General features: G+C 44.2%; 2 protein-coding genes across 2 annotated transcripts; one reads left to right on the top strand and one right to left on the bottom strand.

Annotated features, from left to right (window-relative positions):
* The first annotated feature begins 11,162 nt into the window (after positions 1-11,162).
* parp1 (poly (ADP-ribose) polymerase 1) lies at positions 11,163-24,766 on the top strand. Its single transcript, XM_084149521.1, has 21 exons — positions 11,163-11,393; positions 12,378-12,540; positions 12,859-12,974; positions 13,205-13,419; positions 15,735-15,819; positions 15,994-16,110; positions 16,267-16,443; positions 17,016-17,172; positions 17,463-17,603; positions 17,750-17,989; positions 18,139-18,340; positions 18,584-18,779; positions 18,989-19,117; positions 19,249-19,455; positions 19,955-20,083; positions 20,188-20,286; positions 20,670-20,822; positions 21,070-21,197; positions 21,294-21,355; positions 21,487-21,601; positions 23,735-24,766. Exons 1-21 carry the CDS (start codon positions 11,271-11,273, stop codon positions 23,814-23,816), a joined length of 3,036 nt encoding a protein of 1,011 aa, XP_084005647.1. The 5' UTR covers positions 11,163-11,270; the 3' UTR covers positions 23,817-24,766.
* On the bottom strand, positions 13,672-14,775 carry adorb1a (adenosine receptor B1a; the record flags this gene model as incomplete). The annotated part of the gene is made up of 1 exon (XM_084149126.1): positions 13,672-14,775. The coding sequence occupies one exon, from the start codon at positions 14,773-14,775 to the stop codon at positions 13,672-13,674; it is 1,104 nt and encodes a 367-aa protein (XP_084005252.1).
* Positions 24,767-26,665: the final 1,899 nt, after the last annotated feature.

Below are 26,665 nucleotides of genomic sequence, written 5' to 3'. Positions count from 1 at the left end.
CCCCGTCGGACGAAAGTCAAGCCATAATCACAATCAGATAAACCCCATCAAACCGAGTTTTTCTTTAAAACACACCGACTTGCACATTCTAACGCGCAACCGGCTTTTCGGCCCATTCCTAAAATGGCCCCCTTGGGGTCTTTATGCGGTGCAGTGCCCTATTGATGCGCATATCTGCCTTAATCGTACATCTGCCAATATCTGCCTTAATTCCTACCGTTTTGTGCTCTAAAATTCCAATTATCTACCGTTTACCAATGCAACCACATTTTAGAATATTTATTACAGACTCTTAGTCGACAGCAATAACACCACATCAGCACAATCCCAAGTAATTTACATGGTACACCTTCACCAGCGCACATTCACAAGCCAGCCAAACAATTAATGCCCAATAATTTGTGAGTAATCTCACTTTTTTTTTTTTTTTTTGAGAACTCTGTTTATTAAGTTTTACACACACACAGACAAGACAAAGCAATATAAATAATATACTCAACTAGACAAAAATACAAATAATACATATAAAAATATATATATATAAAAAAAAAAAAAAAAAAAAAAAAAAAAACTTTAAAGATACCATACTTTAGACAAGTTAAACACACCAGGCAGAAGGCTACAAAAGGTTAAAGGGCAATCTATAGTATAGGGACAGAGCAAATACCTCACCATTGTTCCTGTAAACAGTTAAGGGATGGGGTGGAGAAATGCAACCACTCACAGACAGTCAAGGCCACAGACCAATGATCCACTGGACCAAAAATAAAAAGTTACAATGCTTTAAAATAAAAAATGAATATTGATAATTTTATGTAGGCGTGAACAGAATTTAAAAAAATAAAAATAACTGGGAAAAACAAGCTCACACCTTAGTCTCTGCCCGGGCGAGATGAACAGGGCATCCGCAGGTCACAATCAATAAGCACATCAACCTTAATGCCCCCCACCCCCACCCCAGAAAAAAAACACAGAGAAATGCTCATCCAACCCCTAAGTCACAGGGGGGTCAAATACAGACTTATTTGGTTTTAATAGGAATGCTATCAGAGGATGGACTGTTTAAAGTAAGACCGGAATGGAGCCCAAGCCTCATTAAACAGTTTGGGGTTCCCACGTGAATTGAATTTAATTTTTTCTAGTTTCAGAGAGCACAACACATCTCTCACCCAATATTTATAAGATGGGGGAGCTGCCATCTTCCAGTTCTGTAGTATTAGCCGTCTAGCTAAAAGAGTTGTATAAGCAACAGTGTCCGACTGGATTCTTGACAGGGGGGTGCTTATGGGCAGTACTCCAAAAAGGGCTGTAAGGGGAGAGGGATCTATAACAGTGTTATATATATCAGAGAAACATTTAAATATTAATTCCCAGAAACCTGACAGTTTATGACAGCCCCAGAACATATGCAACAGTGTGGCCGGTTCAATTTTACATCTGACACAGGTAGGATCAAAATCAGAGAATATTCTTCCAAGTCTGGCCCCAGACCAGTGGATACGGTGAACCACCTTGAATTGAATGAGGCTGTGTCTAGTGCTAAAAGAGGACGAATGCACCCTGCGCAGCACAGATTCCCAGGTGTCTTCCCCAAGTTCCTCCCCCAAATCCTTTTCCCATCGAGTCTTTAAAGGCACCAAAGAAGGGTTCTGTAAGTCATGAATGATTGCATATACATCTGAAATTGCGCCCCTAGGAAGCTTGTTCAGCTCCAGGATGCTCTCTATAGCTGTATTCACAGGCCTATGGGGAAATTCAGGTGTGTTAGCTCTGACAAAGTTCCTAGTCTGGAGATAGCGGAAAAAGTGGGATTGGGGGAGGTTGAACCTTTCCTGTAGCTGAGCAAAAGAGGCAAATGTATCATCAAAGAATAATTGGGCTAGTGAGGAGAGGCCTAGTGAGTGCCAGATGTCAAAAGCCCCATCATTCAAAGATGGAGGAAATAAAATGTTCTGATTGATTGGGCCTGATAGAGAAAAGCCTCGGAGGCCAAAGGCTAAGCGGAACTGATTCCAAATTTTAAGAGACTGCTTTACAATTGGGTTGACACACCTTTTGCCTAGGGACACTGGGAGAGACGAGCACAACACAGAAGAAAGTGCAGCAGGTTTACACGATTCAGACTCCATCTGGACCCAGATTGGTCTAGGGCCAGTAGGATCAGTCTGCAGCCAGTACAGAAGGGCTCTGAAATTTGCAGCCCAATAGTATGTCTGAAAATTTGGTAGAGCTAAACCCCCCAATGACTTAGGCTTCTGTAAATGTTTTCTACCAATCCGTGGTACCTTGCCATCCCAAATAAAATGCATGAATGTTTGATCCAGTGAAATAAAAAAGGATTTTGGAATAAAAATGGGTAGACATTGAAATAAATATAGAAATTTGGGCAACACACTCATTTTAATGACATTAATCCTTCCGATAAGAGAAAGAGGTAGCGCATTCCAAAAAGCAAAAGATTGTTTCAAACTGTCTGCTAGAGCAACCAAGTTTTCCTGAAACAGATTTGAATATTTCCTTGTCACTTTGACTCCCAAGTAGGTGAATTGATCCCGGACAATCCTAAACTGAGAGCTTGTAAAAGAGCACTTTAAAGCAGCCTTGTTTACAGGAAAAAGCTCACTCTTGCCTAGATTCAGCTTGTACCCTGAGATTGATCCAAACCTTTTAAGAACAGATAAGGCGCGTGGCAATGAGGTATCAGGGTTAGAGATAAACAAAAGGAGGTCATCCGCATATAGCGAGACTTTCTGCTCTGAGCCCGTCCGGATTATTCCTTGAATGGCATCATTAGAGCGTAATGCAATGGCGAGAGGTTCGATTGCCAAAGCAAACAACAAGGGGGAGAGTGGACAGCCCTGTCTGGATCCGCGGTGCAAGGGAAAATAGTCAGAGGACAAGTTGTTAGTCCGTACCGAAGCCATGGGGGAAAAATAAAGAATCTTTATCCACGCAATGAATTTGGGGCCAAAGCCAAATCTATAAAGGGTGGCTGTTAGGTAATCCCACTCAACGCGGTCAAACGCTTTTTCTGCATCAAGTGAGACCACCACCTCTGGGTCCTCCGACGCAGGGGAGTACAGTATATTCATAAGGCGCCTAATATTGAAAAACAAATGCCTATTTCTCACAAAGCCAGTCTGGTCAGAGTGTATTACTTGATGCAGCGAGCCTTCCATACGGATGGCTAAAAGCTTGGCTAGGATTTTGTAATCACAGTTTAAAAGCGAGATTGGGCGAAAGGATCCACATTCCAGAGGGTCTTTGTTTTTCTTTAATAGTAATGAAATTGAAGCTTGATAAAGACTAGGCGGTAGCTTTGAGGTATTAAGGCACTCTGCAAATAGTCGAGACAAGAATGGGCAAAGCAGACCAGAAAACGTCCTATAAAATTCGGTTGGAAAACCATCCGGACCCGGTGATTTACCGCTTTTCATTGCGGACACTGCTGTTGCAATCTCCTCAGGTGTAAATTCTTCTTCTAGATAGTCATGGGTGTCTGTATCAATTGAAGGCATATTCAGGCCATTAAAGAAGGAATCAATCAGCAAAGGGTCTTGAGGGGATTCAGAGGTGTATAGCGCAGAATAAAATTGTTTGAATTGATCATTGATCTCTTTATGTATAACTGTGGTGGCACCAGACGGGGTCCTTATTTGTGGGATTAAACGTGAGGCCTCAGATTTACGGATCTGATGTGCAAGGAGTTTACTGGCCTTGTCGCCTTGTTCATACACTCTGTACCGAGCTCGCAAGAGTAGCTGTTCAGCTTGCCTGGTAGAAAGCTCATCAAATTCAGATTGGAGTAGTTGGCGCTCTTTATGCAGATCAGAGGAAGGAACCGTGGCATACTTCTCATCCAATGTGGCTATGGATTCGCTCAGGTCCCGAAGTCGCTGAGAGCGAACTCTGTTTTGGTTGGCTGTATAAGAAATAATTTGGCCACGTAGGTATGCTTTGAGAGACTCCCATATGGTAGAGCAGGACATACCTGGTGTTGAATTAGTTTCTAGGAATAAGGTGATTTCAGAAGAAATGAAATTGACAAACTCCTTATCTGAGAGTAAAATGGGGTTAAGACGCCATTGATAACACATAGGAGGTCGTTGGGGAAACTCTAGTTCAAGCACTAATGGTGAATGGTCCGAAATAACAATACTCTTGTAAGTACACTGCCGAAGGTTAGGCAAAAGTTTTTTGTCCAAAAAGAAGTAATCAATCCGGGAGTATGTTTGATGAACATGAGAATAAAAGGAATACTGTCTATCTGTAGGATGTAGGAAACGCCAGGCCTCAAACATGGCATATTTCTGAAGAAAGGCTTGAATAAGTAGGGCACATTTAGATGGGCCTGTAGTTGTTCGTGAGTACTTGTCAAGAACTGGGGACATTTTGCAGTTGAAATCCCCCCCTAAAATCAATAAATGAGAATCTAAATTGGGTATAGCAGACAAAAAGGAAGAAATGAAACTTGTGTCATCCCAATTGGGAGCATAAACACTAGCCAAAACAAGAGGGGTAGAGAACAGTTTACCGGTTACTATGACGTATCGTCCCTTAGGATCAGCGATAACCTCAGAAGCTACAAAGGGAGTGACTTTATCAACCAAAATGGCAGCCCCTCTTGATTTACTATGAAAGTTAGAGTGGAACACTTGACCAACCCAGTCCCTACGCATCCTAAAGTGCTCACCAGTCCTCAAGTGAGTCTCTTGTAGAAATGCAATATTTGCATTCAAACCCTTTAAGTGTGTCAACACCCTCTTACGTTTCACTGGGTTATTAACCCCTTTGGTGTTCCACGAAATGTATTTGATCGCATTGTTTCGGCCCCTCTGGGCATTCCCGTTATACAACCCCGTCATTAGAGCATAGAATGGAAAAGCAATGAGCGCCCAGAAACCCCAGAATAACTTGTCTCAGAGTAATAATGTACGGTGGTAGATGTTGAGAAAAAGTACCGAAAAAAAACCAAAAAAGACAGAATGACAACATTAGAACTGAACAATTCAACCCCTCCCCCCACCCCCTCCCCCCATCCCAGACAGTACCTCCCCAAACGAGGTACAAGCCTAAATAGAGCATGTTCTCTTCGCACAGTATGTCTGTGAGAGTGCGGTCTTAAACCTAAACCCACAGTCCCGCTCTTTAAAGTCGTGTTTTGTTAGTGGATCAAACAGCAAAAAGAGATAATCATTTTTTAAATAAAAGAAATTAAGGTGAATCCCTTGTGCAGACGAAATTACAAAAGCACCACTTGTAGATGTATATAATTATATTCCCAGTCTTATAACAGGCATTTGAGAGAGAAAATAAAGAAAATAAATAGAATGTGTAACGGCTCTCAGCCGAAAACCTAATTTGAAGTAAGGAAATCGTAGTAAGACAATCAAAAATGATAATAATTATTATTATTATAATAGTTGTCTAGTTGAATGCTGAGACAGCTTACAACCAAGACCAAAAAACTACGTGTGCGCAACGTTTAACGCTTGCTGGGCATAAATGACGCTCTGAGCCTTAAAATTTAAGTGAAGACCCCAAAAAAACGTGTCGCCTCGGGAAGCATTTACTGTTTACTGGGTCAATGCAAACGGATGCAGTAAGCAAATAACCAAGAATATTTTGAGTCACTGAGACACTATGTAAACAAACTGAATAGGTGAGCAAGACAGCCTAGAAAACACAGGAGTATAGTAAAACCGCAATACAATGAGATTAAAATGACTGAATGCTTGTAAGGCAAGCACACTAGATGATCAAAACATTAGATCACATCAAATAAGCCTGAATGGGTACGCCAACCCCCAAACTATACAAAATTAGCATGTTGTAGCTAAACATAGTTGTACCACAGGTGGGTTACTTACTATCCACAGTTCGCTAGCAACAGTTGCTGAACTATGAGTAAGTTCAAGACTTCTTGATGTGACGTTGAATGTGAGAGAGAGCCTCATCCGGAGATTCAAATGTGTAGTCTTTACCATCATGAGATAGCCATAAACGGGCCGGGAATCGCAGTCCGTACTTCACACCTGGATGGTCCCGAAGTAGTCGTTTGGCCTGTCCGAAAGCTGCGCGCTGCCTGGAAACAGTGGGGGAGTAGTCCTGGTAGATGGAGAAGCTCTGTCCTTGAAAGCTCAGAGTGGTATTGCGGGCTCGTCGGAGAATCTCCATCTTCTCATGGAAAAAGTGCACTCGAAGAATTATGTCACGGGGCCTCTCCCCATCCCGGGGCTTTGGGCGCAGCGACCGGTGGGCACGATCAATCAGGGGCTTTTCATCAGAGGCTAGAACATCCTTCAGCAGCCCAGAAACGAAATCCGTGGCGCGAGGCATTTCCGCTGACTCTGGGACTGATACAAGTCTCAGGTTATTGCGGCGAGAGAATCCTTCCAAACTTACACAGCTCGGAGACATTTGTAGCGAAGGTCTCCAGTGCTGCAATCGTTGTAGTGTGCGACTCCATTGTTGTTTTGAGTGATGCGATTGCCGGCACTGTCTCGTTCCGCAGGATGGTTAGATCTGCTTTTAAAGTATCAGAAACCTCCTTTATTCGGGCCTCAATCGTAGCAACCACCTCCGTTTTCATTTCAACTATCTCAGAGCGTAGTAGTTTGATGGCCTCGAGAATGTTCACTTCAGCGCCGCCAGGCCAAGCCGCCCCCCCGGGTAGAGTATCAGTCCCCGGGTCGTCAGGCTCAGGGGAGGGCGGTGATGAGAGTGTGTCTTGTAGGCCGGGTTTTCTCAAAGTCATGCTTTTGGCCTTATGTTTCGTCGACATGCTGATATTTGGAAGTAAAGTAGTCTTGGTTTTTACGGGAAGGGATCACCAAAATAATATATGAAAATAAATACGGTTTTGCTGCAAAATTCACATAAACTTTAAAAATACCACGGGAGCAAACGGAAAACACGTCAGTCGCACATGGCGTCCCTCCAATCCCCCCTATCTCACCTTTTTTTTAGCCGGCTTGAGCGGTAGTCACCTCGCTGCTTATGAATGAAACAAAGGGAAGTTGCAAGCCAATCTCAGCGGAGCCTCCATTATGTCGTATCGCGTCGCTGCTGGTGCTCATTGCTGTCAAACAAAGGAGTCCGCTCATACTGAATCTTTGATCATAAGTTTATTCATATCACAAGCTTTCAGCATGAGTTACAGGAGTCAAGATCCCCCGGAGAGCACCGTTCCAGATTGCCATGGCTGCTCTGCTCTTCTTCGTTTTTTCCCCCAGTATATATAATCTCCCCGAGATGTGGGTGGCTCCCTCTACTGTCCAATCACCTATCCCCCCTGGGGCGTCACCCTCCAACTGCTACATTTGAAATAAGATAAACATACCCTCTTTGTTCCTCTAAAACAGTCATAATGTTAATACACCACACCGTGTCATAATAAAAAATGTGTGTGAATACTGCCTAAGGAATGAATTTCCATGTGTGCTTGTAGTTCAAGAAAGTTAACACAAAATAAGCTAACAGTGTTATTAAAAGTTTTAAGGCAGTTACTCAAAAAATTCAGTGTTAATAAAACCTCTGAGGAAAGTTTTGAAGGAACCAGAGTAAAATGTTCCCAGAACCTCCCTGCAACCTAAAAAAAAGAATCCCAGAACAGGCTAAATTGTCACTTCTGTTCTCAGAACATTTTTAAAAAAACGTTAAGTTTTACCAGTCAGGAAACATATGGCTTCATTCCCAGAAGCAATAGGAAACCAAAAACGTATGTTCGCACAACTTCCAAAGAATAAAATGTGCTAGTGGGGTACTGTAGTGATGTTTCCTGGGTTCATATATTTATTTTTCCACAATTGATACTGAAAGGTTTATACAGTAGTTCAATGTTTATGCTAACAAAAAAAGAGTGATGAAAATGAATATAGACTTACTTTTCCTTTCAATCATGCTGTTGTTTTTTAAGTAGTGTGCACCTGCAGGAGAGAATAATATGGAGAATAGTAGAGGAGAAAGTACCCCTGACATTGGTGCTTTGTACCCCAGAAATACGAATAGGTGTGGTCAAGTAGTTATATCTCACTGTTTATACTAACTGTACTGTCTTTACTACTGAGTTTCCTTTGTACTTTTTTGCAGCAGAAACACTGTACCCAGTTTCCCATTTCTACAGATCATGATTCCTTCTGGCTGTTTTAGGGTGGGGAGAAGGGTGCAGTATGCAGCATCTTAGTGCATTTCTGGCCACAGAAATGTTCTTTCTGCCCCATTTCAGCACATTCAGCAATGTCCTGAAGAGCCCAGATCAATTTAATTTTAATGAAAAGGGAAACACTTTCCTTTAGGAGCTACTCAATGACCAACCAGCAACAGCCTCTTATATTATAGCTCTTATGTTATTTGTTCCTGTTGATAGTGAATATTCTAGTCTGTGTTTTATATTGTTTTTATGATTTACACTTCAGTGTTTGTTGTGTGTGTGTGTGTGTGTGTGTGTGTGTGTGTGTGTGTGTGTGTGTGTGTGTGTGTGTGTGTGTGTGTGTGTTGATATAATGTAATAATATGTTTCTGACAGTTTATCAACTGTTGATTTAAGCCAATAAATGTTTTGCTAAGGAATATTTCACTTTTGCTAGGATATTCACATCAAATCAAATTGTATTGGCCACATGCGCCGAATACAACAGGTGCAGACATTACAGTGAAATGCTTACTTACAGCCCTTAACCAACAGTGCATTTATTTTTTTATATAAAAGTAAAATAAAACAACAACAAAAAAGTGTTGAGAAAAAAAGAGCAGAAGTAAAATAAAATAACAGTAGGGAGGCTATATACAGTGGGGTACCGGTGCAGAGTCAATGTGCGGGGGCACCGGCTAGTTGAGGTAGTTGAAGTAATATGTACATGTGGGTAGAGTTAAAGTGACTATGCATAAATAATTAACAGAGTAGCAGCAGCGTAAAAAGATGGGGTGGGGGGGCAGTGCAAATAGTCCGGGTAGCCATGATTAGCTGTTCAGGAGTCTTATGGCTTGGGGGTAGAAGCTGTTGAGAAGTCTTTTGGACCTAGACTTGGCACTCTGGTACCGCTTGCCGTGCGGTAGCAGAGAGAACAGTCTATGACTAGGGTGGCTGGAGTCTTTGACAATTTTGAGGGCCTTCCTCAGACACTGCCTGGTATAGAGGTCCTGGATGGCAGGAAGCTTGGCCCCAGTGATGTACTGGGCCGTACGCACTACCCTCTGTAGTGCCTTGCGGTCGGAGGCCGAGCAGTTGCCCTACCAGGCGGTGATGCAACCAGTCAGGATGCTCTCGATGGTGCAGCTGTAGAATTTATTGAGGATCTGAGGACCCATGCCAAATCTTTTCAGTCTCCTGAGGGGGAATAGGCTTTGTCGTGCCCTCTTCACGACTGTCTTGGTGTGTTTGGACCATGATAGTTCGTTGGTGATGTGGACACCAAGGAACTTGAAGCTCTCAACCTGTTCCACTACAGCCCCGTCGATGAGAATGGGGGCGTGCTCAGTCCTCTTTTTTTTCCTGTAGTCCACAATCATCTCCTTTGTCTTGATCACGTTGAGGGAGAGGTTGTTATCCTGGCACCACAAGGCCAGGTCTCTGACCTCCTCCCTATAGGCTGTCTCATCGTTGTCGGTGATCAGGCCTACCACTGTTGTGTCGTCGGCAAACTTAATGATGGTGTTGGAGTCGTGCCTGGCCATGCAGTCATGGGTGAACAGGGAGTACAGGAGGGGACTGAACACGCACCCCTGAGGGGCCCCCGTGTTGAGGATCAGTGTGGCAGATGTGTTGTTACCTACCCTTACCACCTGGGGGCGGCCCGTCAGGAAGTCCAGGATCCAGTTGCAGAGGGAGGTGATTAGTCCCAGGATCCTTAGCTTAATGATGAGCTTTGAGGGCACTATGGTGTTGAATGCTGAGCTGTAGTCAATGAATAGCATTCTCACGTAGGTGTTCCTCTTGTCCAGGTGGGAAAGGGCAGTGTGGAGTGCAATAGAGATTGCATCATCTGTGGATCTGTTGGGGCGGTATGCAAATTGGAGTGGGTCTAGGGTTTCTGGGATAATGGTGTTGATGTGAGCCATGACCAGCCTTTCAAAGCACTTCATGGCTACAGACGTCAGTGCCATGGGTCGGTAGTCATTTAGGCAGGTTATCTTAGTGTCCTTGGGCACGGGGACTATGGTGGTCTGCTTGAAACATGTTGGTAATACAGACTCAGTCAGGGACATGTTGAAAATGTCAGTGAAGACACTTGCCAGTTGGTCAGCACATGCTCGGAGTACACGTCCTGGTAATCCGTCAGACATGCCAATTATTACCAGATTTTTTTGTTATACTATCTTGACTTAATATTTTGGTGGCCGCCTCTGATGATCCAGATGAGATATTGGTGAAGTGCGACATCTAGTGGCAAATTAAGTTTCTATAGTCTGCCAAAACCATTCAGTACAAACATAAACATAACTTAAAGCTAGAGTCCTTATTGAAACAATAACAAAGCACGCCCGCCTCTGTTTTGGTAACAATCCGAGCGCTGGGCCTGGAGAAATGTAACCACTCTCAAATTCATAGACCGAGCTGTGGATAATAGTTTTAACCATGTTTTGAGGCTATAAAGTGTTTGTTTACATTTACATTGTTTACAAACATTGGAGTATAACAAGCTTAAATTTTGGGTTCTGATGGGGTACTGCTGCGTTCATAACCAAGTGGGAATTTACCACATAGGACTGGGGAAAATCCACTTCAACTGCCCTCCAAATGGTCCTTATGAGTGGGAAACTATCATCCTGAACTCCCTCTTCTCCCACATGCTGCCCTCTGACATCACGTCACCTACTAACGAAATTACTTCGATTACAGTCTTTCCAGCAGTTAAATGCAACAACAAAGCATTATTTATAAAAAGCTATCTATTAATGTTGTTTTTAACGCTTTTAGTCGGAACAATTCTTCAACCAATAAAATTTTAGCTAGCTTTCTTCAACAATCAATCGGTATGTATATCCTTAATTTATAGGTCAAAAAATAGATATTTAAGATAAAACCTAAAATTACAAGTACTATCATTAATAAAATGTTAATCGTTTGAAATAAAAATGTTTTTTGAGCGTTGGTTATCTTACTCTGTGTTTGACTTTCTCTGTCTTTTAGAACATCTTCCTCGATTGCTCTTGTCTGCGTAACTGCGCGGGTACTCTGCACGCGGGCTGCAACTACATTGTAGTGGCTACACCAAGGCAAGTTAGATTTACAGTCAATCAATCTCGTTTTGCGTCTAAACTCAACAAAAATGGCAGATGCACAAGAGGACAAGCTTTACAAAGCTGAATATGCCAAAAGTGGACGTGCTTCGTGCAAGAAATGCAAGGAAAACATTGCAAAGGATTCGCTGCGGATGGCTATCATGGTGCAGGTAACGTAGCTAGAGCGTCTTGTTCTTTCCGAGAAAACTGCGGAAGAGTGGACAATCTCAGAATCACTAAGAATCACTTTTATACGGTTATGTTGTTGATTCTGCACGAAAAAGGCCATTATTGATATGTTGTGGATTTCCTTTACGAATACAGCATGTTTGTGTTGTGTTGATAGAACTCATTCGTTTTTAAATGGCTTCTGAAGGCTTGAGTGAGAAAGGGCTTTGATACCTTCGCACCAGTAGCGCATTCCTTTTTCAATTATATGACTCGGGCAGACATAGATGTGGTAATTGGGATGCAGGCCGTGGGGAATAGAAGGAAGCCGAATTGTCGCACGATAAACAAATCTGATCTAACAAAGTGGATATTCGTAAAATTCGTCATGATTGATGTATTGTATCAGGCCCACAATGTGGTTACTAATGTCCGATTAGGAAATATTTGGCGCTCTTACTGTTGAAAATCGTTTTGAATTGTCATCCAAGATCCAACTCGGAATTCCATGCTGGGAACTCAGTGCATCTTTTTAGAACTCCGACTTCCCGACCAGATTATCACTGACATCATGATTTGACCTCGTTTTTTCCGAGTTCCTAGTTGTCTTGAATGCACCATATGTCACCATGACCCATTTCCAAATTAGCTCGGGGAAAACTTTAGCTACAGCGCTGAGTGCAGCCTAATACATTATTATTTGTGTTAATGACTGTTTAGGTACCTGTAATCTATACAATTTCTGAGACTTGTGTGAATTTTGCCAAGAATGTCACATGAATCAATGTTTATACTTCACAAGCATAATAAGTGACGTAGCTTGCTAGATAAGATGGCAAGTGTGGCTGCTGGTGACCACCGTTTTTTGTCACCCTGAGTCATATGAGCCTAAAACCTGGACTATATATGTACAGTGTAGTTGTGATTCGACCAGATGTGTGATTACCTAACCCACCCTGACCCTTCCATTATTTTATTTTCCCCAGTCACCCATGTTTGACGGTAAGGTGCCCCACTGGCACCACTTCTCCTGCTTCTGGCTGCGGGCGGCCGCCCAGTCTCCTGCAGACATCGCTGGATTCTCTGACCTGCGATGGGAGGACCAGGAGAAGGTCAAGAAGGCCATCGAGACTGGGGGAGCCACAGGAGGTCAGCCTTTAATAATAATAATATGCCATTTAGCAGACGCTTTTATCCAAAGCGATTTACAGTCATGCGTGCATAATTTTTTTTTTTTTTGTGTATGGGTGGTCCCGGGGATCGAACCCACTACCTTAGCGTTACAAGCGCCGTGCTCTACCAGCTGAGCTACAGAGGACCATTAACTTTTAATCATTAACTTTTCTCCCAGCGTGGAGTCATCTGTGTACCCCTTTGATGTCATTGAAATGAGACTCCCAAAAATGTCATGCTCATTGACTGGAGGTCAGAGTTCAAATAACACATTGGCTTCCCTCTTCCTCACAGGAAAAGGTGATGTGAAGGGTGGGGCCAAAGGAGAGAAGACTCTGAATGACTTTGCTGTGGAGTATGCCAAGTCCAACCGCAGCACATGTAAAGGGTGTGAGCAGAAAATTGAAAAGGTGAGGAGTCATTATTTAGATCTGTTTATTTTTTTTACATAGAGATGATCTGATATACACATGGCTATAAAATGAAGTTACAGTACACCTATTCCTCAACATCTGTTCAATGTAAAAAAAGGTTTTAGAATAAAGAGATTGTCAATGTCCATAAATACTTGAATAGGTACCCGACATAACCCAAATATACACTATCATAACAGCCCTAACACCTCTCGTCTGTGCTCCAGGACCAGATCCGTGTATCTAAGAAGACGATTGACCCAGAGAAGCCCCAGCTGGGGTTGATAGACCGCTGGTACCACACGGCCTGCTTCGTGGGCCGCAGGGAGGAGCTGGTCTTCAAACAAGAGTACAGCGCCGCCCAGCTCAAAGGCTTTAACACACTCAGGGTGGAGGACAAGGAGGAGCTTAAGAGAAGGCTGCCCACCGTCAAATCTGAAGGGTGAGGCTGTCTAATGAAGTAAATAAAGTAGTCTGGTGTAAATAAAATAGTCTGGCGTCTACAAACTTTAACTTTACTGGAATGTACGTAGTGGTGTATTAACGTTAGTCAGGAGAGGTGTCCCTGATATTATAGCTGTTCTGTTTATTGTAAAAGACAGTTCTTTGGGCATAACGACCACCAAATGGTACATAATCCTCACCAGTAGAAAGTTAAGGAGTGGCGAGTCATACAGTACCAACGGGACTCCGGTCAGGTCCTGTGGGTGGTGGTCCCCCCGCCATCGCCCCCCTCTTCCCCGTCCCCCAGAGCTCTACAGCAGAGGAAGATGGCCTTAAAGGTGTTCCGGAAGGTCTTCATCTTGTATGCGTACAGGAAGGGGTTAACGGCGGAGTTGGCGTGTGATAGGATAATGGCGGTGAGGAGGAGCTCCAGAGGCATGGGGCAGCCGGGGCAGAGCAGCAGGAAACAGTTGATGACGTGCAGCGGTATCCAGCAGGCAGTGAAGAGGAAGAGGACGAGGAACAGCGACGTGGCCGTCTTCATCTCCCTCTTCATGCTGGCCGTCCGGGCCGCCTGCCCCTCCACACCCCCCACGCCGCCCCCGCGCTCTGCTGCGATACGCCGTACCTGCCGCTTGACTGTCACAAAGATCTTGGCATAGATGAGGAACATGACCACCAGGGGCACCAGCACGCAGGCAAAGAAGTTGAAGTAGACCATGTAGGTCATGTCCACCACAAACACGAAGAAGCAGTAGCCCGATTCGGGCGGTGTTTTGTGCCAGCCCATGAGGGGCACCAGGCCAATTAGGAAAGCCAGCACCCAGGTCACCAGGATAACTAGGATAGCGTTGCGTGGGGTCATGAGTGTGTGGTAATGGAAGGGCAGGAAGATTGCCACGTAGCGCTCCACTGCTACAGCTAGCAGGCTGAAGATGGAGCTCTGGGTTAGCATGATGAGCACACTGAGCATCAGCAGGCACAGGTAGAGGTTGTGGCGGGGCACGCCAACGCCAGTGAGGATGGCGCAGGGGATGGCCAATGCACCCACGCAGATGTCGGCTACAGCCAGCGACACTAGGAAGTAGTTGGTGACAGTACGTAGCTTCCTGTTGAGGCCAACAGCAGCACACACCAGCAGGTTACCCACGGTGGAGAGGGTTGCTATGACGAGTTCAGCCACCATGTACACTACGTTGGGGGACACCACCAGGTCAGGCGGAGGAGGGGTGGAAGAGAGGAAGGAGGAGGAGGTCCAGAGGGGTTGAAGGTATGGGGGGAAGGGAGGGAAGGTTGAATTGTCGAAAGGAAGGGCGGTTGAGAGATTCAGTGATGCTGTGATGTTCTCTGTCATTTTCCTGAAATTGAGAAAAAGGGAAGTCATACTTGCATACTGTAACATTGTGAAAATGGACTTAAAGTGGTTCTGATTTTAATTATTCCTTTAATTATTGATTTGCATAAAATGCAGTTTTGGTGAAGAAACGGCTACTTACCAAATGGTAGCTATTCAGAATAATGATGCACAAAACGAAGAAGGTCCGTCTTGTTCTGTGCCTGTCTCTCTAATGAAGAGCAGTGTTCGTCAGGAGGACTCATGAGAAAGGGAATGCATCAGTATTGATCTGCTGCCATCTCTACAAAGTACCACCTCTCGCCCAAACACCGCTACTGCTATAACCACACACAGTCTGAGTGTGTGCACAAGGGAGAGATGTGTCGTTTTTATAGATTCTATCTGAGAAGGGGCTGGATGTTTTTTGGTGATTGTTTCCTGTCCTGTGAGTCAGGTGGTGACCACTATGGGACGGACAATGTGTTTAAGGGGCTGTGATTGCAAGGTGTGTTTAGAGGGACAGGAGAGGCCTCTGGGAAGCTGATTAATTTCCCTCCTGAAGGGGAAATGGTGACCAGAGGGAAGGGGAGAGGGTGACGGGGTGACATCCTAATCACCCACAGAGTCACAGGGACGTGTAGTAACTTGAATCATCTCCCGAGTCAGGGTGATGTGCGTCTCCACCGGTGGCAGGACACTAATGAATCTCCCTGATTAATGAAGGTGTCAGGCTTGTTTTGACTAACCTTGGATAAGGCTCTGCTCCCAACGGGCCTCATTTACAAAGTTAATGGGGAAGTCAGTGCCTGTCAAGTTCCTTCAGGAAGTTTTCAACAGCAAAACTTTCTCTTGAAGGATGAATTACAGAATGGTGTTGTGATTTGAAATGTTACTTGTAAATGTTTTACTTGGTGGATAAATTGGTTCCTGCATAGAGAATGTAAACGACTAATTTCTCTTCCCTGTTTTTCCCTCAGAAAGAGAAAGACTGACGAGGTAGATGGAGAGGGGGCGTCGAAGAAGAAGAAGAAGGAGGAGAAGAAAGTGGAGCTGCAGATGAAGGTTCACTCCCGAAAATGGCAGAAATGCCTTTACATTAATATTTCTTTACTTCATCAAATGAGTAACATAATGTCATTGTTGTCATTTTGTATGTGTGTATACAACTATATGCCCATATGTTTTGCTAGTGATGTTTTCCAAACCCCCTCTGTCTGTGTGGTTGTGTGTGTACAGGAGCAGTGCCAGCTGATCTGGGACATCAAGGACAAGCTGAGGCAGTTCTGTTCCACCAATGACATGAAGGAGCTGCTCATCGCCAACGGACAGGAAGTGCCCTCTGGAGAGTCCAATGTAAGGAGGCTCACTATGTGTCTGTCTGTCTCAGTAGCTGTCTTTCTCTATATCTGTCAGTTTCTGTGTCTCGTTTAACTGTGTAAAAGTGTGTGTTTTGTGTGTCTGGGTGATGGGTCAAACAGCCAGTCAAATAGTATGTTGTTTGATTGACAGGTGGTGGACAGCCTAGGAGACTGCATGGCCTTTGGCGCTCTGAAGCCCTGCGAGGAGTGCAAGGGTCAGCTGGTGTTCAAGAGCGACGCCTACTACTGCACTGGAGACATCTCCGCCTGGACCAAGTGTGTGTTCAAGACCCAGCTGCCCAACCGCAAGGACTGGGTCACCCCCAAGGTAGGCCCCCTTCTTTGGTGTCAGAGTGTCTGTAGAGCTTGATGTTCATCTTCGCTGCTGCTACTCGCTGTTTATTATCTGTGCATAGTCACTTTACCCCTACCTACATGTACATATTACCCCGACTAACCTGTACCCCCACACATTGACTCGGTACCGGTACCCCCTGTTTATAGCCTTGTTATTGTTATTTTATTGTGTTTCTTTTTTTTACTGTAGTTTTATTTAGTCAATATTTTCTCAACTCTTATTTCTTAACTGCATTGTTGGTTAAGGGCTTGTAAGTAAGCGTTTCACGGTAAGGTCTACACCCGTTGTATTAGGCGGGTGTGACAAATAATATTTGATTTATCTGGGTTGTGTTCATTAGGGTTAAACAAAGCAAAAGGTTTTGCAACAGAAAACCGAAACAGGCATTTCTTGTTGGACAACTTCAGATAGTACCTGCTTCTTTTGGAATGTTTTCTTCTGTGTCGTGCCTAATGAAATCGACAAAGAGCTCAGATATAACTCACTATGCTCTTGTGAATGCCAAACGCTAACATCTCCTCCTAATCTATTCCCCCCCCCAGGAGTTCCATGAGCTTCCCTTCTTGAAGAAGTTCAAGTTTAAGCGACAGGACCGGGTGTTCCCCAAGGTGGCCCCCGCCCCTCCCCCAGCCTCCTCTGCAGCCATCCCCAGTGCCTCCAGTGCTCCCAGTAGACCCATCCCAGAGGGAGCCCCTGCAGGTAAGCAGAAACCAGTAGGACAATGTGGTGTAGTGGGACAACTTGTTGGAATGACTTGAGTCGTTAGATCTTCTCATTGCGCTGAAGAATCTGGTCGAAATGGAGAAGCCCCTTTTTTGAGTAAAAGAATACTAATTTCACTCTATATTTTTACTTCTCTATTCTACAGTGAGTCTTGTTCCAAAGTACGATGCTAGAATATGACCTGCCCCATTCATAGTATTGGAATGGCCATTCTACTCATTCTAATTCTTTCTATATGGGTTCCTCTCCCCTCTCCTCCCATGTAGACAAGCCTTTGACAGGGATGAAGTTGCTGACTGTGGGCAAGCTGAGACAGAACAAGGACGAGCTGAAGACTGCCGTGGAGGAGCTGGGCGGGAAGATCACCGGCACAGCCAATAAGGCTACTCTCTGCCTCAGCACCAAGAGTGAGTAGCTAATCAATCAGAGGGGGTCGTTGGATTCACCTTTTGCTCACCCTTACAGTAACAAATAACACATATTTTCAGAAGGATAGATTGGATTTCTTTGTATTCCCTAGTTCGACATCTTTGCTGTGCTCTTTTTCTCGCAGAGGAGGTGGAGAAGATGAGTAAGAAGATGGAGGAGGCGGAGGAGGCGGGCGTGCGCGTGGTCTCCGAGGACTTCCTCACTGACATCAAGTCCTCGGGCAAGGCCCTGCAGGAGCTGGTTTCCCTGCACGCCATCTCCCCCTGGGGGGCCGAGATCAAACTAGAGACCCAGGCTCAGGCAGCGGCCTCCAGGTCTGGAGCCGTGGCTGGCAAGAGCACCAGGAGGGTGAAGGAGGAGGAAGGTACAGAATCGGATGTAGCATTGATGAGTAACTTAACTGACTGTTATGGTAGAGTATTTCGTTTTTACAGGCTGCTATGCTAAAGAGTATGGCAGTTGGGTCAATTTCACTTTTGCAGTTGTAACACAATCTCATTTCTGCTTTTTCAGGTGTTAGCAAGGCCAGTAAGAAGATGAAGCTTACTGTGAAAGGAGGGGCAGCAGTGGACCCAGACTCAGGTCTAGAGAACAGTGCTCATGTCCTGGATCAGAACGGCAAGATCTTCAGTGCTACGCTAGGTCTGGTGGACATTGTCAGGGGAACCAACTCCTACTACAAACTACAGCTGCTGGAGGACGATGTGCATAAACGGTTAGTCTATCCTTCGGGTATAAGGATCCTGAAAGGGTGCCACTTTCTCTCTTCCTCTCTCCCTCTCTCTTTATCCTCCCCATTCACCACTCCTCTTCCCCTGGCTACTCTCTCTACTTTGCCTGTATTTCTCTTCTTCTTTCTCCCTTACTTCTGTCTTGTCCCCCTTCCTGCTCATCTCACCCTTCTCTCTTTCCTCTCCCTCTGTCTCTCCTTACCTCTGTCTTTCTCCTCTGTGTGTAGGTACTGGGTGTTCCGCTCCTGGGGCAGAGTGGGCACCACCATTGGGGGCAATAAGCTGGATAAGTTCCATGATAAGAACTCTGCCATGGACAACTTCCTGGGTGTGTATGAAGAGAAGACCGGCAACGCCTGGGGCTCTTCCCACTTCACCAAGTACCCCAACAGGTTCTACCCTCTGGAGATCGACTACGGACAGGTACAGCTAGAACACACAGACGCACACACTGCTCAAGCTATGAAATCAGCTACAAGGACTGTTTGTGTTCATATTTAAGAAACCTGTTGTGCATTTGACTTGACAGGCCTACTTTTAATTGAGAATTGTATACTGTGGACTTCACCGGTTGGTCCTGATTGGCCCATCCTGTCTCTGTCCCATATCTGATTGGTTGTTTTCCCCACCAGGATGAGGAGGCGGTGAAGAGGCTGACAGCCAGTGCTGGCACAAACTCTCTGCTGGCCAAGCCTGTCCAGGAACTCATCAGGACCATCTTTGACGTGGAGAGCATGAAGAAGGCCATGGTGGAGTTTGAGGTGGGTACTGAGTTAGTGCAGAGTGTGTTGGTTTTTCTCAATGTGTATTTTTGTCAAAATCTGACCCACATTTCCCCCTCTTATTTCTCTTCATTGAGAATGAGTCATTCATCTTTTGTCTTTCCTGTCAGATTGACCTTCAGAAGATGCCCCTGGGGAAGCTGAGTAAGAGGCAGATCCAGAGTGCCTATGCCCTCCTCAGTGAGGTGCAGCAGGCTGTATCGGACAGTTCCTCAGAGTCCCACATTCTGGACCTGTCCAACCGCTTCTATACCCTCATACCTCACGACTTTGGCATGAAGAAACCACCACTGCTCAGCAACCTGGACTACATTCAGGTGAGGGCACCTGTGTTCTGTCTCTCACGCTCATCCTCTCAATCAATCAATCAAATGTATTTATAAAGCTCTTTTTTACATCAGCAGATGTCACAAAGTTCTATACAGAAACTGAGCCTAAAACACCAGAGAGCAAGCAATGTAGATGTAGAAGCACGGTGGCTAGGAAAAACTCCCTAGAAAGGCAGGAACCTAGGAAGAAACCTAGAGGAACCAGGCTCTGAGGGGTGGCCAGTCCTCTTCTGGCTGTGCCGGGTGGAGATTATAAGTGCATGGCCATTAAGGCCAGAAGTTCTGGCCTTAATGGCTCTCTCCCATAAGCAAGAGAACTGGAATTGAGACTTGAGTGTTACTATTGTCAGAACTCCAGCTCTAAGTGGAACAGTCAGTCAATTCTCCTGAGGTACTTGAACCAAAGGAGTCTAGTTTAGTTTATTTCTAAACTCTTCAGTAAGTGATGGTAGATGTTTTTAACCCTTTGTGTCCCACTACCGTCCAGGCTAAGGTCCAGATGTTGGACAACCTGCTGGACATTGAGGTGGCCTACAGTCTGCTGAAAGGAGGGGCTGAGGATAACAAGAAGGACCCTATCGACATCAACTACGAGAAACTCAAAACCAAGATTGAGGTACAGGAGGGCCTGGTGGTTTTCCAGTGCAACTCTCTATTGTAAATACAGTGCTCTAAAAGTTATGAACTATGAATGTGTTGTATTTGTCATCCACCTTGCAGGTTGTTGACAAGACCACAGAGGAGGCAGAGATCATTCTGAAATACGTCAAGAACACACACGCTGCTACACACAACACCTACACACTGGAAGTTGAGGAGGTAAGATTTTCGTGAGAAAAGCACACATCCACACACATATGCATTCATGCTACACACATCACAACTACTGCTACCAGACTCTTATTATGACTGCTAAATACTGCACAATTTAAATACTTGCCCCCAAATCCCACCTTCCCAAAAACACATGTAAATATTGGACTATAAATTGTGCCTTCCTGTATTATACTTATGCTAAAATGTTTATTCTATTCTACTGAGACATTTTACTCTTCGTATTCTTATCTTTTAATATTTCTTACTGTTGTATTGTTGAGAAGGAACCTGCAAGTAAGCATTTCTTTGGACTGTGTATACCATGTGTATCCCTTACGACTAATAAACCGTGACATTTCTGTGGTGTCTCGCTTCCGCCCTCTCAGATCTTCAAGATCGTTAGGGAGGGAGAGTACCAGAGGTACCGCCCATTCCAGGATCTGCCCAATCGCCAGCTTCTGTGGCACGGTTCTCGTGCCACCAACTACGCTGGTATCCTATCTCAGGGTCTGCGCATCGCCCCTCCTGAAGCCCCCGTGGTGAGTGTCCACCTCATACTACAGCACCAGCTAATGCTTGGGATGCATAGTGGAAGTTCCTCCTTTGTTTTTTATTATAGCTGGTCAACATGGGAATATTTTTAGTACTTGTTGACATGGTCTTGTATGTATTATTTTGTATGCAGTCCATATTTATCATTATATGGCAAAAGCTCCGGTTCAAATTCAGCTTTACTACGTTGTGACATTTGAAAAACGCTCACGATGTTGTCTTGATACATTCCAGACGGGTTACATGTTTGGCAAAGGTGTGTACTTTGCAGACATGGTGTCCAAGTCGGCCAACTACTGCCACACCTCCCAGTCTGACCCTACTGGCCTACTTCTACTGGGAGAGGTCGCCCTTGGAAACATGTGAGTGACAGCTCATGTTCTTAGAATCCTTTTAATATTCCATATTCTCTTCAATGTTAACTATCGTTATTGATATTTGTTAATTTTTTGGTATAGGCATGAACTGAAGACTGCCTCGCACATCACAAAACTACCCAAGGGTAAACACAGCGTGAAAGGTAAGGCGATTTTAGATCATATTTAAATAATTGAAAAGGCCGTATGCAATCATGCAATATTTAGACACATTTATATTATAGTAACTTACTTGGCACTTAACTCATTATTTTCTTCCTTCTCTCCCTGTTAGGTTTGGGTCGAAACGCCCCAGATCCTAGTGCCACTGTCACTTTAGACGGGGTGCAAGTGCCTCTGGGAAAAGGAACCAACACCAACATCGACGACACGAGTCTGCTGTACAATGAGTATCCTTTTCTCCCTCTGAGGGCCTGGGCCTGTCTTCTGAATCCCTCTGAGGGCCTGGGCCTGTCTTCTGAATCCCTCTGAGGGCCTGGGCCTGTCTTCTGAATCCCTCTGAGGGCCTGGGCCTGTCTTCTGAATCCCTCTGAGGGCCTGGGCCTGTCTTCTGAATCCCTCTGAGGGCCTGGGCCTGTCTTCTGAATCCCTCTGAGGGCCTGGGCCTGTCTTCTGAATCCCTCTGAGGGCCTGGGCCTGTCTTCTGAATCCCTCTGAGGGCCTGGGCCGGTCTTCTGAATCTGAGTCTTATACTTTTGCCCATTTTCATCCAAGTGGGTTTGTGCACTGCCTTTTCAATAGAATTTAAAACCATCTCTACTACATTGTTATTACACATGTACGAGGTTGAGAGATAGATACAGTGAGGGGAAAAAAGTATTTGATCCCCTGCTGATTTTGTACGTTTGCCCACTGACAAAGACATGATCAGTCTATAATTTTAATGGTAGGTTTATTTGAACAGTGACAGACAGAATAACAACAAAAAAATCCAGAAAATCGCATGTCAAAAATGTTATAAATTGATTTGCATTTTAATGAGGGAAATAAGTATTTGACCCCTCTGCAAAACATGACTTAGTACTTGGTGGCAAAACCCTTGTTGGCAATCACAGAGGTCAGACGTTTCTTGTAGTTGGCCACCAGGTTTGCACACATCTCAGGAGGTATTTTGTCCCACTCCTCTTTGCAGATCTTCTCCAAGTCATTAAGGTTTCGAGGCTGACATTTGGCAACAGCTCCCTCCACAGGTTTTCTATGGGATTAAGGTCTGGAGACTGGCTAGGCCACTCCAGGACCTTAATGTGCTTCTTCTTGAGCCACTCCTTTGTTGCCTTGGCCGTGTGTTTTGGGTCATTGTCATGCTGGAATACCCATCCACGACCCATTTTCAATGCCCTGGCTGAGGGAAGGAGGTTCTCACCCAAGATTTGATGGTACATGGCCCCGTCCATCGTCCCTTTGATGCGGTGAAGTTGTCCTGTCCCCTTAGCAGAAAAACACCCCCAAAGCATAATGTTTCCACCTCCATGTTTGACGGTGGGGATGGTGTTCTTGGGGTCATAGGCAGCATTCCTCCTCCTCCAAACACGGCGAGTTGAGTTGATGGCAAAGAGCTCGATTTTGGTCTCATCTGACCACAACACTTTCACCCAGTTCTCCTCTGAATCATTCAGATGTTCATTGGCAAACTTCAGACGGGCCTGTATATGTGCTTTCTTGAGCAGGGGGACCTTGCGGGCGCTGCAGGATTTCAGTCCTTCACGGCGTAGTGTGTTACCAATTGTTTTCTTGGTGACTATGGTCCCAGCTGCCTTGAGATCATTGACAAGATCCTCCCGTGTAGTTCTGGGCTGATTCCTCACCGTTCTCATGATCATTGCATCTCTACGAGGTGAGATCTTGCATGGAGCCCCAGGCCGAGAGAGATTGACAGGTCTTTTGTGTTACTTCCATTTGCGAATAATGGCACCAACTGTTGTCACCTTCTCACCAAGCTGCTTGGCGATGGTCTTGTAGTCCATTCCAGCCTTGTGTAGGTCTACAATCTTGTCCCTGACATCCTTTGGTCTTGGCCATGGTGGAGAGGTTTTGGAATCTGATTGATTGCTTCTGTGGACAGGTGTATTTTATACAGGTAACAAGCTGAGATTAGGAGCACTCCCTTTAAGAGTGTGCTCCTAATCTCAGCTTGTTACCTGTATAAAAGACACCTGGGAGCCAGAAATCTTTCTGATTGAGAGGGGGTGAAATACTTATTTCCCTCATTAAAATGCAAATCAATTTATAAAATGTTTGACATGCGTTTTTCTGGATTTTTTTGTTGTTATTCTGTCTCTCACTGTTCAAATAAACCTACCATTAAAATTATAGACTGATCATTTCTTTGTCAGTGGGCAAACGTACAAAATCAACAGGGGATCAAATACTTTTTTCCCTCACTGTACGTATCCTGTTATCAAGACAAGAGTTCACAACCCTTTGTTGTATTTCTGCTTTAGGAATGTATCTTGCATCGAATATTATGCCATGCCCCCACACTGTTCCCTAGTCCCTATTTCCCTTAACCTCGCCTCCTCCAGATACATTGTGTATGACGTGGCACAGGTGAACCTGAAGTACCTGCTGAAGATCAAGTTCAACTACCAGATGTCCCTGTGGTGAAGAGGGTTGTAATTGACCACCACCGGCTCTCCAGAAAGATCCAGCTGACCACCCACCGCTTCCAGCCCCCACCCCACAACAAAGGAAATGTTTTGCCCCAGAGTAAAGACCTTCCCATCCTAATAACATTGTTCTGTTTACATTCGGTAGTTTAAAATCCTAGCCACTATACACATGGCTTATTGCAATAGCGGATAGCCTTAAATAGGATAGATGTATTGGCTTTGTTTTATGCACCTTAGTACCGGTTTCAGACGATACTAGGTTGGTATTGGTTTCTAAGACTGTGGATCATGAGGTCAGAGTTCACCCAATCAGGAATGCAGAATTGAGGCACCTGTGGAAATAGATGGTCATTGAAAGACAAGAAAAGCAATAATATAACCACTGGTCTATACATTTGTTTTTGTTTCTTTACTTGTGTACCCATAGTCCTAGGTAGTATTTGAGGTAAAAGCAATGCTCTGTTTTATATATATATATTACTCTTTAAAAACGGCAATTTTGCATCTATGGTCAGTTTCAAGGGTTTCAACGGTTTCAACGGGTGTAATGAGATGTTTCCCAATGAGTCATTTCTCTTCACCCAGTCCAGTCCATTCCGGACAAAAGGTATTGGTTGGTAAATATGTACACCCTGTGAACACATACAAACCATGGCTGACACTTAACTAGAACTTACTAGTAATAGAACTGTTAAGATAAATACTTTGTAGACTGTTCATAAGGAGTCAATACTAAGTTTGACCTGTATAATATGCTTTGGTTTTTTTCAGTCTCTATCTGTCTTTGTCAAGGTTGATTCCGTAAAAACAAGGTTTGTGCTGACAGCATTTAGACCACGTATTCTGTAAAATAAATGTTTGACTTGGAGTGTTGAGAGATGGTTGGTTTTGTTCTATCCAGGGTATTTTTTCCACCACTCAGAATAAAGCATTTTGTTAATCTTACCTTCTTACAAGTGGCCGCTTTGAACTCCTGTATTTCCATTGTCTAAATTACAAATATAGTTTGTTTCCACCCCCATTATTTGCAGATAATGACGATAAGTCTGAGGAAATGTATTTCCCTTGTGCAGGGCCAACCCATCAGATGGCATTCTTGTCATTACTTACTTTATGATGTCTGGAGAATTCATGTTGGGACCTAATTTGTCATAAAACACACCCCCAGTTGTCCCACTTACTTCATTTGGGTGTGTCCTCTGTGCCCTGTGTGACATAAGGGAGGGGGGAGGGGGAACAGATTTGTATTTTCTTTGCCCTTCGCTCTGCTGCAAATACAGGACTAGTAAAGGCCCAGTGCACTACTTTTGTGCATTTGTAACTTGAGTGATAATTATCTGTACAAAACAGTTAATCTGATAATACTTGTGGAATATAAAAATACTTGCTTTATGTTTTCCAGTTTCTTGGAATACTTTGCAAATGCAACTTATTTCTATGTGAAAACTGAAATGTTCATTCCTTTTCCATGTTAGTAGAAACTCTTATCCAGAACAACTTACAGTAGTGAATGCATACTATTTCATACTTTTTCGTACTGGTCCCCCGTTGGACTCGAACCCACAACCCTAGCATTGCAAGCACCATGCTCTACCAACTGAACCACCTCATCACATCACAAACCATTTGATTACTTGATTACTGTATTGTGCATAGTTTTTCTTCACAGTGATGGAAAGTCTACAGGTACAAACCTAGATGACCAGTCTATGTACAATACAGTAATGTATTACATTAAGTGTTTGTAAGGATGGAAAATTAATTCTGCACAAAAAGTGCTTTCAATGTTATTTGATCAAAAAAATATTTAATTTGATGTGGATGTTTTGTGTCTTTGCCCATAACTATGCACCTTTTCATGTAAATGTTTTGAGGACAGGGTTTTGTTATTTCTGGACCCATTAGAATGACAATTGCAGAGAAAGGGACAGGGCAACAACTCTTTCAATTCCAGCAAATGAATCCTGCAAGATACTGTTCCTAATTATACAACTACCTTTTTTGCCAAAACGGAGGTGCTGAAGAATTTTTTTTTTGCCTGCACTACAGACTTCTATATCTGTCCTCTGTAGCTCAATTGGTAGAGCATGGCGCTTGTAACGCCAGGGTAGTGGGTTCGATCCCCGGGACTACCCATACGTAAAAATGTATGCACACATACTTTGGATAAAAGCGTCTGCTAAATGGCATATTATTATTATTATTAATACTAGTAAAGGCCCAGTGCACTACTTTTGCGAAAATATTTGTTTTTTACATTTTTTATTATAAAAAAATTTATTCTGATTTTTCAGGGGATGCTGCAGCACCCTAAGCACCCCTACTTCCCACAGCTATGGTCGATGAGCTTCTGCATGGTCCAGTAACTCATGAAGCCCTCTCATTAATGTATTGTTGTCTTGTCAAGGTTAATTATACAGGGATATCTATAGAGTTTTTTTTCCCCCTTCGCACAGGATGTTTAAGGTTAGCTCTCGAGAACTCCAAGGGGGCCTACAGCTGGTCCCCCTCTTGGGTTCTCAGCTGAAGGTATGGACCCCAGCTGGCTCCATGTGAACTACAATCCTGATGCTCTGTTTTAACATTTAGGAATGTTATTAATCCTCGCTTGCAATACAGTTTTGGAAACCTTTGGAACTTAACTTTTATATAAGTGAGAACCAAATATTTCAAATACAAAAGATAAACTTACTGTACTTGTACGCAGTTTACCAAAGTTGCACCAGGCTTTGTTTTGACAGCCTCTGCTACGACACATCCTCACCTTGCGCTCGCATTTCCATTGGACCATTCCATTCAACATTTCCTGGTGCAACTTTGCAAAACTGCTGACGGTAAGTGTAT

This window comes from Coregonus lavaretus, assembly GCF_964263955.1.
Source record: "Coregonus lavaretus genome assembly, chromosome: 31".
Classification (NCBI taxonomy): Eukaryota; Metazoa; Chordata; class Actinopteri; order Salmoniformes; family Salmonidae; genus Coregonus; species Coregonus lavaretus.
The sequence above is the reverse complement of the archived record's forward strand: the minus strand, read 5'-3'. Positions and strand labels throughout refer to the sequence as shown.